This window comes from Nelusetta ayraudi, unplaced genomic scaffold (genome assembly GCF_046127955.1).
Source record: "Nelusetta ayraudi isolate G7.1 ecotype Tasmania unplaced genomic scaffold, CSIRO-AGI_Nayr_v1 ptg000076l, whole genome shotgun sequence".
In the NCBI taxonomy this organism is placed as follows: domain Eukaryota; kingdom Metazoa; phylum Chordata; class Actinopteri; order Tetraodontiformes; family Monacanthidae; genus Nelusetta; species Nelusetta ayraudi.
In genome coordinates this window covers 2,365,341-2,380,059 of record NW_027466126.1, presented here as the reverse complement: position 1 = coordinate 2,380,059, position 14,719 = coordinate 2,365,341, and the positions used below count along the sequence as shown (strand labels likewise).

At 44.2% G+C, this 14,719-nt stretch overlaps 1 protein-coding gene across 15 annotated transcripts; it reads right to left on the bottom strand.

The window, feature by feature from the left end:
• Positions 1 to 553: 553 nt before the first annotated feature.
• golga2 (golgin A2) lies at positions 554 to 14,589 on the bottom strand. Of its 15 annotated transcripts, none has more exons than XM_076043569.1 (28): positions 14,403 to 14,583; positions 12,867 to 13,010; positions 11,796 to 11,864; positions 10,934 to 11,086; positions 10,607 to 10,656; positions 10,315 to 10,378; positions 10,007 to 10,066; positions 9,600 to 9,680; positions 9,028 to 9,066; positions 8,829 to 8,891; positions 8,472 to 8,565; positions 8,279 to 8,385; positions 8,090 to 8,148; positions 7,854 to 7,995; positions 7,630 to 7,719; positions 7,415 to 7,522; positions 7,228 to 7,315; positions 6,977 to 7,119; positions 6,615 to 6,833; positions 5,912 to 6,025; positions 5,484 to 5,708; positions 5,273 to 5,372; positions 5,094 to 5,182; positions 4,602 to 4,851; positions 4,380 to 4,538; positions 4,182 to 4,288; positions 3,874 to 4,066; positions 554 to 3,426 (listed from the first exon to the last, which is right to left on the bottom strand). In XM_076043569.1, exons 1-28 carry the CDS (start codon positions 14,448 to 14,450, stop codon positions 3,170 to 3,172), a joined length of 3,315 nt encoding a protein of 1,104 aa, XP_075899684.1. In that variant the 5' UTR covers positions 14,451 to 14,583; the 3' UTR covers positions 554 to 3,169. The 15 variants fall into 15 exon arrangements, with proteins under 15 accessions (XP_075899684.1, XP_075899685.1, XP_075899688.1 ...); XM_076043570.1 differs by having other exon boundaries at positions 10,607 to 10,653; XM_076043573.1 differs by having other exon boundaries at positions 4,617 to 4,851; positions 14,403 to 14,582.
• Between the last annotated feature and the right edge of the window lie 130 nt (positions 14,590 to 14,719).

The window sequence follows — 14,719 nt, the reverse complement described above, 5'->3', positions numbered from 1 at the left end:
AAAATAATATACAGAAAGAAAATAACAGGAACTTTGAATGAGTGGTTATGTAAACATGGGGCATCGGGTGATTTGCTAAAGAATAAGTGGTAGGTTTCAAATGGAGGAAAGTTATGCGATCAGAAATCAGAAAAACGGAAATACTCCACTAGGCTTGTGGGCAGAGCCTTTCCACTTTCTTCGAGACATTTCAATTTTAATCACGAAATTTAAATTTTTATTCTTGAAATTCCGCTTTAATCTTGAAATTTCGACTTTAACCTCTAATTTTTCGATTTTATTCACAGAATTTCAACTTTATTCTCAGAATTTCGACTTTTATCTTGAAAGTTTTTACTTTATTCTCAAAATTTCCATTTTAATCGTGAGATTTCCATTTTTTATTCTCAAAATGGGAACTTGAATAATAATAAAAAAAAATTATCTTCTTGTGGCCCTAACCCTCTTCCGTACATGCCTGATACAGGAGCTTTTTGCTATGCAGTGATTGATTTTGTCATTTTCATGCAGCCACTTTGGACAAGGGAGGAAAAAAAAACATGAGGGAACCATGTTGTCAAGTTGCTCATTGTGTTTTATTCAGGAAAAAGGGGAGAAAATATTACTCAAGGAAAATAAAAATCAGTAAGCTTCTGTCAGAAGCAGCCCACAAACAAAACAAATCAGTTGTCTGAACGATCCTTCATTACCACTCGACTCGCTCCTGGTTTTACATTAAAACTGATTAGGTGAGACACTAACTTGTTCCAAATAAATAAAGCGTTGTTGCCTTTCATCCCCGCCCCCTCAGGGTTCATAATAAATCACAGCCAGTCAGCAAATTGTCATCTTCATACCTCCCCCCAGACATACGCACGCACTCCGACACTAGCTGCCCCCCTGCAAACAAACACCAGGCATAATGAATATACAATATGTTACACAGTTACAGTATATACACACCACCTCTTTGTTGTACAGTAAAGACAATAAATGTTTGTTTCGATTAACCGTGACGTATTTAACGGCATTTTTTTTAAACCCTCAACACAATATTGTATATATATCACTTTTTCTTTTTTTTTCTTTTTTAGCTCTAGGTCAATAACTCCCAAAATCAAAAAGGAATAAACAAATAAAAATCCTAAGTGTGTGTCATAAAAAAAAACAAAAGCCAAAATAAAATAAAAATAATAATAACAAAAAAAATAGAACCTAGTGACAGAATGGAAACATAAGCCAAGAGCTAAAGTTTCAGGGTATGTACGGCTTCTACAAAGCTTTTTGTGTGCAAATTTAATAATTTATATAGTATCATCTCTCTTAACATAACAGATGTAATCTTGGAGTAAAATATCATCCAAGTAAGAGGATTTAAATTCTTTCAGTTTTTTTTTTTTTTTTCATACACTTGCATGTAAAATTGAGTTTTTATTCAACTGTCTGTTTAAACATCAGTAGTGTGGGTAAACCCGTCTTAAAGCCTGGTACCATACCAAAGGGAATCAAATTGGTCCAAATGATGGTCGAATTTCTAAAGCCAACGGAGGATTGACTTGAGTCTTGCATAAGAAAATATAAGCAAGATTTGCATTTACACAATTTTCACATCCAACCCCTCTCGTTGTTTTGCGGTGTTGGTAAAGGGAAAGCTGATTTCTCTGCATTTCTAAAGGGTCCCTCTAACTCGGGAATAACACGGCAACCTCTAGAGGCGAGAAGATCTTATTAACTTTTTCCTTCCTAAACATATTTACACGCCCATTCTCACAAACGCACTCTAAAATGAATTTTTTCCCCCGCTTCAACCGGAACCCTCAGCTCCAGGGAGCGGCTTCACAGGATCCGCCTCTCTTTACCCCTGCAGAGGAGACTCAGCTCGGGGCCGGGAGGCTAACGGAGAAGCTCTGTACAGGTTTTAGTGCAATCATACTTAGAATATTTGATAGAACTCTACAAAAAAAAATAATAACATTAATAATAATAATAATAATAGAACTTATCAACTAAAGTGTGGACGACATGTTTGCATCACACTCATTCTGTCCAGTTGTACAGGACTGCAGAAAAATATTTTGGATATGTTCAAGCAAACGTAACAGAAGAGACTGGTTAGAGCGGGAAAAAATAAAAAAAATCTGAAGGTAATAAAAGGATATGTAAATGTAAATAGAGTGAGTTGAGACCAACCAAAAGCCCCTTGAGGAGACCAAAACACTTCCTGCACGTCAGGATGGCTGGATGCCCTGCTCTTCTGCTGCAGCAACTTTTGAAGAAATAATATCATATAATAATGCCCCTGTAACTCGGGCTTTCAATGTTTTTCTTCATGCAGTCTTTGAATTGCATCTGTCCCACAAAAAAACGCCTCGTCCAGGTAAGTTTGACATCACGACGGCGACATTTCACACGCGCACAAACAAACACCGGACACTTGCACGGCGACGGACAAACTCATGTTTCAATGTTTCAGTGTTTCAGAGGGTAAAAGTGACGATGTGGAGAGTATTTTGGGAACAATACCAATCTGTGGCGCCTGCCTTTACATCTTAGCTCTCCAGTACTCGTCATGTGCGCCAAGTCACTTTAACTTCTCCTCCTCCTGCTCCTCTGCTTCCTCCGTATCAGCAGCATCTCTTCTCCTTCCTTTATACTCTTGTATTTTACAAAAACACAGCTGAATATTCTGGTGAATACATTCAAACGTGATGCTTTTTTTTTGGCATTTGTACAGTGTATCGTGTAAAAACTGAGATTTGCACACAGACGGGCTGTTAGATTTTCACAGCTCTTTATCGACAACGATGGGCAGAACATTCTGCCCGTTTATTGCACTTACGTGTCAACTAAGAGATGAGAGGAAGGAGAGGAAGTAATAAAAAAAAAATGAGACGATTGGAATAATCAGTTTGAGGGATTTTCTCTTTTTTGGGAAGACCATTATTAACAAAAAAAACAAAACCAAAAAGAACATGTTTGCACACATTAGTGCCAAGAACAGAAGAGAAGTGGCACCTTGATGGAACTGGGCCTTAGAGTCTTTGAATATCAGAAGCTGCAAACATGGGGATTTGCAGTGTTTAATAATAATCCCCCAGACTTCAAGACATGTCCGGTCACTCTCTGTTGCAAACACGCACGCACGCACACACTCACTCACTCACTCGTGGTGGATCACATGACCGGCACCTCACACCACCAGGATCTTGACCTCGTCCTGCTCGTCAGGCCGGTAGAAGAAAGGGATGCAGGGGTTGTCCCCGAGGAACGGCGGCGGTCTCGGCGCCCCCTGGGGGTTCTGGATCTCCTGGAGCAGCTGCATGATCTGCTGGGCCGTGCCGTCCTCTTTGGGCCCCGCGGATTTGGAGTCGGCGGTGGAAAGCATGTGCGACGAGGGTCCCTCGCAGGCCATGGTGGGCTCGGACAGAGGGATGATCTCCATGGCTTCTGCAGGAGGGGGGAGATTTGCAAAATAAAAGCGATGTTTCTAAAATTTCGACAAAGTGCAACTGCGATTTGCATGTGTTTCCATTGAAAGGTGTGAGTCCCGTGAGATTGTACGAGGATTACGTTTGCTTTTGTTTGTTTACGTTTGTTTGCTGTCAAGAATGATTGTTATATTTTGTTCTGATGCCTCATGAGGGCGTCAAAACCTTTCAGCGATATTTGAGAGTTTTTTTTCCAAGTTTAGCTGTTTCCATTACCAGTTTTTTATTGCGATATTTAGACTTTGCACAATTCTAGGGCTAATGGAAACGCAGCTACAGTCTGATCATAACTTGTGGAGAAAAGGATAAACAGGAAATCTGGAAATATGATTTACAATGTAAACGTGTGCAGCAGCACTGGACTTGACACTGAAGGGGTGAAAGGGTGTTATGCTCTTACTCATACCTGCTCCGCTGGCTGCATCCGGCTCTGATTGTGAATAAGCCTGGAGCTCCTGGAGAGAAGAGTCCTGCCCGACGGGCAGCAGGTCAGGGTTCGCTGTACCTGCGCCGGCCACGGCTCCGGCGTAACGGCTGTACCAGTCATTCCTCTCGGCCACCAGCCTCATCACGAGGTCCTGGAGCTCGGCCAGCTTGACCTGCAGGGGGCAGCAGAGACGCAAGAATGAGAAATAACGCGAGTTAAGAGCAGCATGTGGCATTGTTAGTTCAGATTTTCCAACATTTCTGCCCTCCTCTTCTCCTCCACAGTACCTTCATCTCCTCCTTGTCCTGGGCCAGCATGCTGATGTACTGCTCCTTCTCGTGGTGTTTCTGCTTCATGATTGCACGCTGGCTCTGGTACAGGGCAATGTACTCCCCTGGAAGAACGCCAAAGAAATTGACGTGTTAAAATGAAGGTTAACGGTCTTTGACGCGACGACCCATCAGCCACTAGAACTGCCGCCTCACCGATGGTGTCGGTCTCTCCCGACAGCTGGATGCAGCGGTGCTCCAGCTCCTCCACCCGCTCCTTCAGGTCCACCTTCTCCTGCATGAGGGAGGTGAAACGCTGCTGGAGCTTGTCCATGGCCGCCTGCAAGGCCTGGTGAACCTCCACCGGTACGCCCCCTTCTGCAGAGATTCGCAAGGTCACACACCTGCTTTTGTACTGTACACCTGTTTTGCCTCCACCTCGCCCCTCCTTACCTGTGTGCTCGTGGCTGTGCTCGTGGCTGTGCTCGCAGTGAGTGTGGTTGTGGTGGTGAGAGTGGTCGTGGTCCTCGTGCACGGCGTTGTGACTGTGGTGCTGTTGCTCCAGGCTGAGCGCCACGGCCGTCTGGTGCCTGGCTGCTATGTGGAGCCGGCGCTCCTCCTCCAGTTTCCGTCTGGCCTCGTCTCTCTCGGCCTCCAGCTGGGCCAAAGCTCCTCTGATAAATTCCTCCTGTAGGGGGCAGTGGTGTGTGGATACCCAAGGTTAGTAAACAAACTAAAGCAAACGTAATTCTCGTAAAATCACGCCCCGTGAGATTTTACGAGAATTGCGGCTTGTGCGCTTCACACCATTCAATTGAAATACCTGCAAATCACAATTGTACTTTGTTGAAATTTTAGAAATATCACTTTTATAATGCAAAAAAAACTGTAATAGAAACACAGCTACTGAAATGGCTTGATCATACTCACCATCTCCTTCTGGCTTTCAAAGTCTTCTGGGATAATAAGAGCAGAAGAGTTTGGGCTCTCGGGCAGCGGCTGACTTTCTACTCCGTCACCTACGCCATATACAGACATCGTATTTCGGGTTAACACACTTTGAGCTTTACGTTAACAACTACTCTGATTTATCAACAGAAAAATCACACCTTGGTCTCTGGATGTGCTGGCCAGAGTGGAGCTGTTGAGCAGTTCCTTCACCTCGGCCTTCAGCTGCTCGTTGTCTCTGACCAACAACTCTAACTGGTCCTACAGAGGGAGGCGGAGACGTTGAAAACAACCACGACGTCAAGAGTGATGGAAACATTTGCATTATTTTTACACCTGTAACAAAAAAAACACACGCACACACACACAGACCTGCGCCAGCTTGAGCTGATTGTGGCTGATCTCCAGCTGCACGCGGCCGTGGCTCTCATCGTGCTGCAGCCGGTCCATGAGCTGGACCTGCTGCAGGTACTGGTGGTGGATCTGCTCCCTCTCGGAGGCCAGGGTCTGATAGCCTGCACAGTACTGCTGCAGGTGGGCCACCACTTGGTCCCGCTGCTCTGCGATGCCCTGAGTCTCCTTGTCCTTCTCTTCAAGCTGAAGCCAGGGGAGAACAGAGGAGAAACATTAATAAAAGTACAAAAGCATTTTATATTCACATACTGCTTTTTTAAAAGCTCTCCAGTGTCTAAAAAGAAGGGGCAGGGCTAATATGCAAGAAAACAAAAAAATCACAAAGGATAATCTGCAGCGGTGGACTTCGTAATGGACTGAGATGGTGAGTGTGTCTGAGACTGCACCTGCTCCCGGAAGCTGTGCAGTTTTTCCTGCAGTTCACCCATCCTGCGAGCCAGCTCCTTCTTCACATGCTGCTCCGACTGGATGGCACTGGCCAGTTCCATGTTCTCATTAGTCTGTTCAAAAAAGATTTTGCTTTAGACCAGTGTTTCTCAAAGTGGGTGGAGATGGGAGCACAACATAAAGCTGTGTTGTTTTCCAGGGAAGCCAGGATTGTGGATGTTACAAAAGCGGTTTGCCAAAAAAAGTGATTTGCACATTATAAAAATGAAAGGAGTATTCCTGTTTAAAAAGTAATTCAGGATTTGATGTCACAAAGAGTGATTTGCGAAAGTTGTTTATTTGTACAAAATAAATGATTTCATAATTGAAGAGAAAAGTGAAATGAATGTGAAATGAACAAAACCCTAACCCTAATTCCAGCAGTAACCCTAACCATAACCCTAATTCCAGCCTTATCGCTAACCCTAATGCCATGCAAGTCTATGGGATCAAAAGTCAACTTGGTCCTAGAGACATGGAACCACTTGCAGGTTCATCGGGATCCCTCAAGACACAGCCACATAAAATTTGGGGCTTCTAGCATGAAAATCTTTCTTCCTCCAAGGTGGGGCGTGACAGAGAAAGTTTGAGAACCACTGCTTTAGACTCTTTAAATTCATATCGGAATTGCGAATTTGCTGAAAATTCAATGGGCCGCCTCACCAGTTTGACGAAGCCGTTCTGCAGTTCGGCCAGCTGGTCCTTCAGCGTGCGGTTCTGGGTGAGCGCGCGGCTGATGGTGGCCTTGTCCGACTGGACGTCGTCCAGCATGCGCCGGCGGTCCTCGACCTCCTGGGCTCGACTCTCCACCTGCTGCTCCATATCGCCCAGACGCGTCTCCTGCTCGCCGCACAGCCGGCTCAGCTGTTCGTTATCTCGCAGCTGAAGGGGAAATGTCACAGAGGCTGATTAGAAACATGCACACAAATAAACATTCTGAAGATTGGCGTAATACCTGACCTTAAAATGTTGAGATTTCAAGATACTTTTGCATGGATAAACCTGTGTGGTGCTCTGGTGTTTACCTGCGCCTGGTACTGTGCATGGACATGGTCTTTTTCCTGTTGCAGTGTGTTGAGAGCCTCCTGCAGGGCCAGTTCACCCTCTGATGGCCCAGAGGACAGGGCCTCCGCGGTGCTCTGAGCTTCTTTCTCCTGAGACAGTAGCGCTGAGGGGAAAAGAATGGCAACTTTTACAACGGAAAACGCACACAACTGTGACCGCGGCTTCACGAGCATCACCCGGTTTAACCATAAAGTGGCGCTGGGCCTCGAACCTGCAGTTATCTTCAACTCTGCGACGGCGGCCTCCAGCTCCTGGACTCGGCTGATGTTCTGATCCCTCTCCTCTGCAACCAAGGACACCTGCAAAGGAACAGATGTCAACACATACTGGTCAGTATTTCTGCTAAACACAATAGATCATATTTACTGGAAAAAAAAACAACCCTCTCCATATGTTACCTGCGCTAACAGCTGCTCTGTTTTGTCCTTCCACACGCGGCCCTCTTCCTGGATCTGCTCTGCGTAACAGTTCCTCTCGGTCTGCAGCTGACCAATCGACTCCAACAACTAAAGAGCGAAAAGCAAAAAGGAAGACACCGGGCAATTATTTAAAAACGCTTCAAAGCTCCGCGCAGTCGGGCACAATCATGTCACAAGGTTCCCTTTGAACTGGCCTGGTGATTGTGTGCCTCCAGCTGCTGTTTCTCCTCCAGCAGTAACTGGATCTGCTGGTTGGCACTGGTGGGATCTGACTGGCTGGAGCACTGGCGAGCCAAAAGAAAAGAGAGTTTTGGTGAATAAAAATAAAAGAGAACAGAAAGGAAGAAAGAAATCGAGTAGATCGGTTACATCTAATCATTTAAGTGAGATGTTTCACATTGCAACTCTCCTACTGCACCTGCTGGAGCATGAGGTCGGCGATCTCCAGCCTCTTCCGCAGGTCTTCCAGCTCCAGATTCATGGCTCCATTGGAATGAGCGCTCAGCTTCAACTGCTCCAAGAGTTCCGAGTTCTGCTGCTTGGACTCCTCACTCAAATTGCTGCATACACATGCATGCACGATCAGCAATTATTCATCAGTTCTAAACAGAAAATGGTTTAGTTTCTAATACATACATATAAAGAGCAACTTACTTTATCCTAAAAATCTCAAGCCGCAGGTTGTCTCTCTCCTTTTCAAGCTCTTTGTTGTGCTAGCGTTAAAAAAAATATGAAAAACGATATTTTAGAGGACAAACAAAACAATTTGTTGGACTGCGTGTGGCGTGAGGGGGATGTTTTTCTTGCCAACTTGTGATCACACTTTGCTGCAACGTCGGCTACCTTTTCAAACTGCTTCTGCTGCGTTGACACGGAGGAAAGTGTCCTCTCAAGCTCTGAGACTCTCTGCTTTGAAGACTGCAGCCGGTTGTTCAACTCCTCTGCGTCGGCTGCACACACGAAACAAAGCGTTAGCCAACGAGGCCGGGAGGAAGGTTCACCCGGTTGTGCAGAGGCCGACAATTACGGAGCGCACCTGTCTTCTGGCGTGCGGCTTGTTGCGTGTACTGCAGTGCCGTTTGTAACTCTGACTTCTCTGATACCAAAATCCCGATAGTCTGGATGTGAACCTGTGGAGAGGGAAACAAAGAAACACTCGTTTATGTTTTATGTAAAACAAAATAATTTAAAATCGAAAGAAAAAAAAAAAATCGACTTTTCTTTAATATCAGTCTTTAGAATGTGTTGTAAATTGCGACCGATGAGGAAGGCAGTGGGAATAAGATTATGCATTTTCATTCTGTGCAACACGGTGAGGCTTCGTGTATTTAGCATTTGAAAAAATGAGACACCTCAGACCAGTTTAATTCCAGTTTGGGATTCCAAAGTTTACCTGTAATTGCTCCCGTATGGCTCCCTGCTCTTTTGAAAATCTCTGTTCAAATTCTTTGCGCTCCTGAAGGAAGACAGGCAGGAAAAAAAGAGACCCATTGAAAGTCATGAAGAAAGCAAAAGAAAATGGAAAAACGCTGGAATAAAAAGACAGACAATCTAGAGGACAGAGACAAAGAAATAATTAACTTTTTTTTTACCTTTTGAAGCTGTTCTGTGAGTCCCTGAGATTGCTGCGTCTATCAAAACAACAGAAGTAAGATGTTAAATTTAGAATGATAAACAACGTTTATGTGACTTTGATAATTCATATGTAGAAACAGATTATTAAAACCTGCAAGAAGGAATTAACGGGGTGTGTTGATAAAGGTTCTTGTGACATTGTCAAATCCAAACAACCGTTCTGAACATTTCTATTTATTCAAGGCTCGTGATGCGTCCAAACTTTAGATATTGTCTTATACTCACGCAGCTACAAAAAGATTATTGTCAGCTCTGACGTGAACATGCAGCCAGATACGACTTAGTTGAAAACTAGCAAGCAAACAAAACCAATGTGATATCATAATGTAGTGTTTATACTTAGGATGATGACATGCCAAATGCCGACAGACAATAAAGGTAATCTAGGAGAGTGTAAAGACACACACACACACACACACACACACACACACACACACACACACACACACACACACACACACACACACACACACACACACACACACACACACACACACACACACACACACACACACACACAGCTTCTTACCAGCTGGTCTAGCTTGGTACTGAGCTGAGAGTTTGTTAGGTTGCTGGACTCCAGGGCGGTTGCCAGCTCCTGGTTCCGGCTCTATCACGTGCACGCATGCATTCGGGTGGGCGGGAAAAAAAATAAAGAAAAGAAGGGTAAGGTGCAGCGGTGAAAGTCAAACCAAGAGTGAAATTTAAAAAAAAAAAAAAAGTTTACAATGAGATGAAATAATTGAAAACACATGGTTGTTCTGTGTTGCCGCCTGGGGGATATTTAATGTGGCGAGATTTTTGAATTCAATTTCATGTGGTAGCTTTTATTTGCATATCTGTCAAAGATTTTCTGCAGAGACTTTTCATGACAGCATCTTACTAAATGATATTGTTCAGAGATGTTTTGTAAGCCAGAACAGATTCCCGTCTTACCTCCAGCTCTCTCTCATTTCCAGAAGGTGCACTGTCTCCATTTACATAAGCAGCAGATGACTGAAATTACAGAATTATTCATTATTATTAATAAACTTCCAAAGCAAACAATCCGTCACTATTTCATTCAGTCAATGTGTTTCAAGGTCCTTATTTGCTCATTAGCTCTTTATATGAAAGTTTCCACCACGCCCTTTGGATGCAATGCTCCAAATAGCCAAACAAGAGATGGAAAGCCAGCAGCAAAATTTGAAAATGCTTCTAGTGCCTTTCTTTCCAAGAATACACTGGTCGTGCTAAAATCGTACCTCTGAAACGAGGCCGTTCAGTTGCTGAGAGAGCTGCCGCAGGCTCTCTGTGGAAGACAACGGTCTGCAGGCAAAAAAAAAAGAAAAAAAAAAAAGAATCAATCGATTACAAGTTACTCACCAAGGTTGAACAACATGTTGTGGAGCTGCAGCTGTTTTTCACATTAAACCTTACTTATTTAATATAAAAGACATGTATAGACAAAACTGGGCCTGTCTCTGAACACACACATTCAATTTTGATTCTGTGCACACCCATATAAACGCATCCGAGCATCATGACACTACCCACCTGTTCTCCTCTGTTAAACTCTCACTGCCGTTGGTGTCAGGATAGTCCTGCTGAAACAAACAATACTCAATAAAACAACATGCACAGTGACGGCGTGCATTATTCTCAAACAAAACAGGTGTTTTGCCGTTTTAACCGCGTGCATCTATTCTTAGGACTGCAACAGCGGCCACCAGATATTTTAGAGCCTCGTGATGATGTGCATATTTTCAACCATGTCAGACAGAAATATAAGAAAGAATTTTGTGGATGTATTTGTACATCCCCTGTTTGTGGATGGGTGAGGAGAGAGGGGATGGAGACGAGGGCTGACAGAGGGTGACACACCTGCAGGTCAGCGCTGCGACTGACAGACTCAGGGTTAGTAGCTGTGTTAGCACTAGCAGGGTTAGAGACGGGCGAGCCGCGGCCGGGCGAGCCTGCTGGGTCCTCCAGCAGCTGGGGGACTGGGGACCCCGTGGGCGGCGTGTCGGCAAACGTCTGAGGTGGCGCACACACAAACACACACACAAAACGGTTAACACCAAAACACTTGTCATAAAAGAAGAGTGAAAAGTGAGAGCGGCGTCACAAACTCCATGTGCTGAACAGAAATCAAAGATTACTGGGCTACGTTTAAATACTAAGCTTCATTTTTTTCTTTTTTTTTGCCATTTGTTGAATCTGTCTGAATGTTTGCGGAATGACAATCAGGAACAACAACAAAAAAAACATGAACAAAAACATAAATCTTATTTGGAAGTTAAAGCAAACCATAGAAAATACTAAATCTAATAATGGCAGGTTTATTAGGCACAAATGCAGCAACATACAGACAGAAAAGCAGGAAGAAAGACAGTGTAGAGGAGAACATAAATACAAATACAGTTTCTAGATGCATGCTTTCATGACACACACTGGTGCCCGTGGAAGAACCAATGGCCATGCAAAGGTTCCTCCAACTACTTTGGCATATCACCCTCGACTGGAGGAGAACAGACAGAGCTTCTCCATTAATGCACTTTCTTGACATGAAACGCAAAACAAAAAAAAGAGGCCTGGGCCTTTTGACTTGAAATGGAGGCGATAACAGGGAAGCAGTGCAGTGCATTAAATACCACATGAGAAGCAGCTGCAGGAACTGTGGAATGCGGAGGCAGGCAAAACAGGCGGAGCGGAAACCAGCAAACGAGAGAGTCGAGAGGCTCACCTGACTATTGCCATAAGGTGGCAGGACTACTCCATTGCTTTGACTAAGTACTTTGAGAATATTGTCAAACTAAGGGAAAGAAAGGCAGAAAAAAAGGGGGGGTAGAGATTTAAAAGGGTGATTTGGAACCTAATGAAGAAAACTAAACAAACTGGAAAGGAGCTGCAGCACACGTCGATGAAGGAGGAGGGCAACAGTGACAATAATCAGAGGAAAGTGCGCCAAAATCAACAGGTAAGCAAATATTGACATGATTTATACGCAGCTTTCTGCGCCATGGTAATGTGTAAACATTGACTTCACAGGGCAGCAAAACTACAAAGCAATAGAGTAAAGCAGTTTTACGTACAATGATGTGCAAGAGCAGATGTGTTAAAAACATGAACTATAATCCACATGCATAAACTGAGAGTATATCTGTCTGTCAGCCTTTGCTCTTTCTTTGATCAGCATACGTTATTCTTTCTTGGCTGGAGCAAATAAAATCAAATACATTAGACAAATAAATTGCATAGCGATAAAAAAAATACACCAATAAAGAAGGGCTGGCAAATTCCAGTTAATCTTAAAGATAGACAGTGCAGACAATCAACTTAGGAGCTAGCTAACGTCTGCAGGAGCTTGGACGCAGGAGACACTGTTTGGAATGTCAACTGTGTGTCAACATCTGACAGGTCTCCTATCTGAAAAAGCCACCTAGGATCAGCAGCCCTTCGCTTTGTTGCAAATGCGCTTGTGTTTGAAAACAAACAGGAAAATCACTTCCAAAAACAGGCCATAGTCATTTAGAAGTTTCATGTCTGATGTGATAAAATATTTTCCAAGTTGCACGGGAACCATTACAAATCATTCTGATTTAGAAGACTGAATTATGCACATGCAGGTAATTTTTTGTGTGTGTGTGTATAATTTGACCTGGCATTTATCCGTTCTGAAGATATTTCAGCCTGTACGAGGTAAGATACCATAGCACTCACTTGAATGCAACTAAAGGCCCCACACAGAGACATTGTTGTGTGTGATGGTGTGCGGCGATGGGAAGGCAGCCGTGCGGAGGGGACTGGCACTCACATTGTCTGGGGAGCTTCTGTCTGTTGACGTTGCATCTTGTTGGCTGGGTCCCTTCACCTTCCTCTTCTTCTTGGCTCCGGCTCCACCAGCGACCTTCTCTCCTGCCACACTCAGGGGCGAGCTCTTCTGCTGAAACTCCTTCAGCTAATCCGCACGAGGAAATAATAAACAGATGACTTGAGTGAGGTCTCCTTTAACTTCTTTCACCAGAACAACTGCAGTAAACTGAGACTCCGGTGACGTTGGTTGGTACAGTAAATTATCCTCAAGACTCCAGATCCATAGAAATGGCTTATTTTGCCGTTTGTTTGGAGCCTCAATTCCAATTTGGTTCCTAAAACTGATGCTTTTCTTGAAGACTTTGGTCCAAACTTGGCTTAAAATGTAGAGGCTCACATAGTAAGGACGGTTGCCAGAAACATAATAACTGATTAGTAGATTAGACAATTTAGATTGTGTTTTTGGAAGAAGCTTGACTGGATTGCTTCCAAATCCTTGTTCCAAATTTCTTGCAAATCAAATTATGACGTTTCCAAGACAGGGAATTTAAAACCACTGGTTGGAATGACAACTTATAGCAAGCTTAAAAAAATAAATAAAATAAAAAATCAACACACAAGTGTTATTCATGCTGGCAAACTTCCAACTATCTGTGTTTTGGGATGTGGCCTCTGTCAGCTGTCTCAAAGAGGATGTTTGGCGGAATCACAGGAGCTGACGATAAAAACTACTTGAATCGCAGCAAAACACCAAACGTTATCAGCACAGACACTCACCCACGTTAATAGTAGGGCAACAAAGAAATGCTGACGAGTCCCTTTCCTGAGGCTAACAGCTAATAAGGCCAATGGTTTTTCATTGGGCTAACTGCACGGCTAGCTGCAGCACACAGCAGGACAGGGAAGCAGGGTGCCAGCTGTCAAAACACTCCCCGTCATTCTGTCCGGCTGAAGACAACCCAGCCCGGACGCTAGCTAGCTCGCTCATAGTTATGAAGCTGTGACACCTGATAGGATTCAAAAGCCAAAGGGGCAGACGAGGCAGGGATCTATCTACACGGCAGCAGTGTGCATTCTTGACACTCCAACAATCAACTTCATTAGTTAGCCAAGTTGCTAATGTCAACTTGTCTCATAGCACAACGTATTCGCTTTTAACGCAAGCGAGCGTCGGAGGGACTCTTCAAGTCGAGAAACAACTCTGTTTAATAGTCGGGCGACAAAACAGCGGGGCGTAGTCTGAAAGGACAGAATGATAAGTAGAAACAGTCTACGCCATCTGGTAAAGTTAACGCTATCAGCAGAGGCCCGGGAGAAGCACCGGCCACCGGTTCACGGTCATGCGGGCGGAGGGACGAGAGATGCGGCATGAGCCTACGCACAGTGGTCGGTCGACGTGTAATGACAACACCCCAGCGCCGCAAAGAATTCACTACGAAGAGGGAAATAAGATCCCTGTAGACGCGAACCAAAGCGCGAGAGACATGACAGACCCTTCTTAAGAGTTCCACGCCGACTGGACTGTAAATTACTTTACCTTTTTCTTAGCTGCAGCGAGTTTTATTTGCCTGCTTTGGTCGGCCATACTGCTGCTCTGGTCAATGGACCGAGGTGTTATGGCGCGTTCGGCATGCCTGCCGAGAATTCCATTCTCCTCGCGGGAACGCGCACACTGTCAGGCGGGTCATTTGACAGGTCAACCATTTTAAAGTAGTTTTATTTAATTTTGAGGTAATTTGTTTCAATTTGAAGTGTCTACGAAGATATCGATGGGGCTTCTGCATTATCTAACAGAAAGGCTCCGAAACAGAATTTTGCATTGAAACTTTGTCAACACAATTACTTCTGGACATC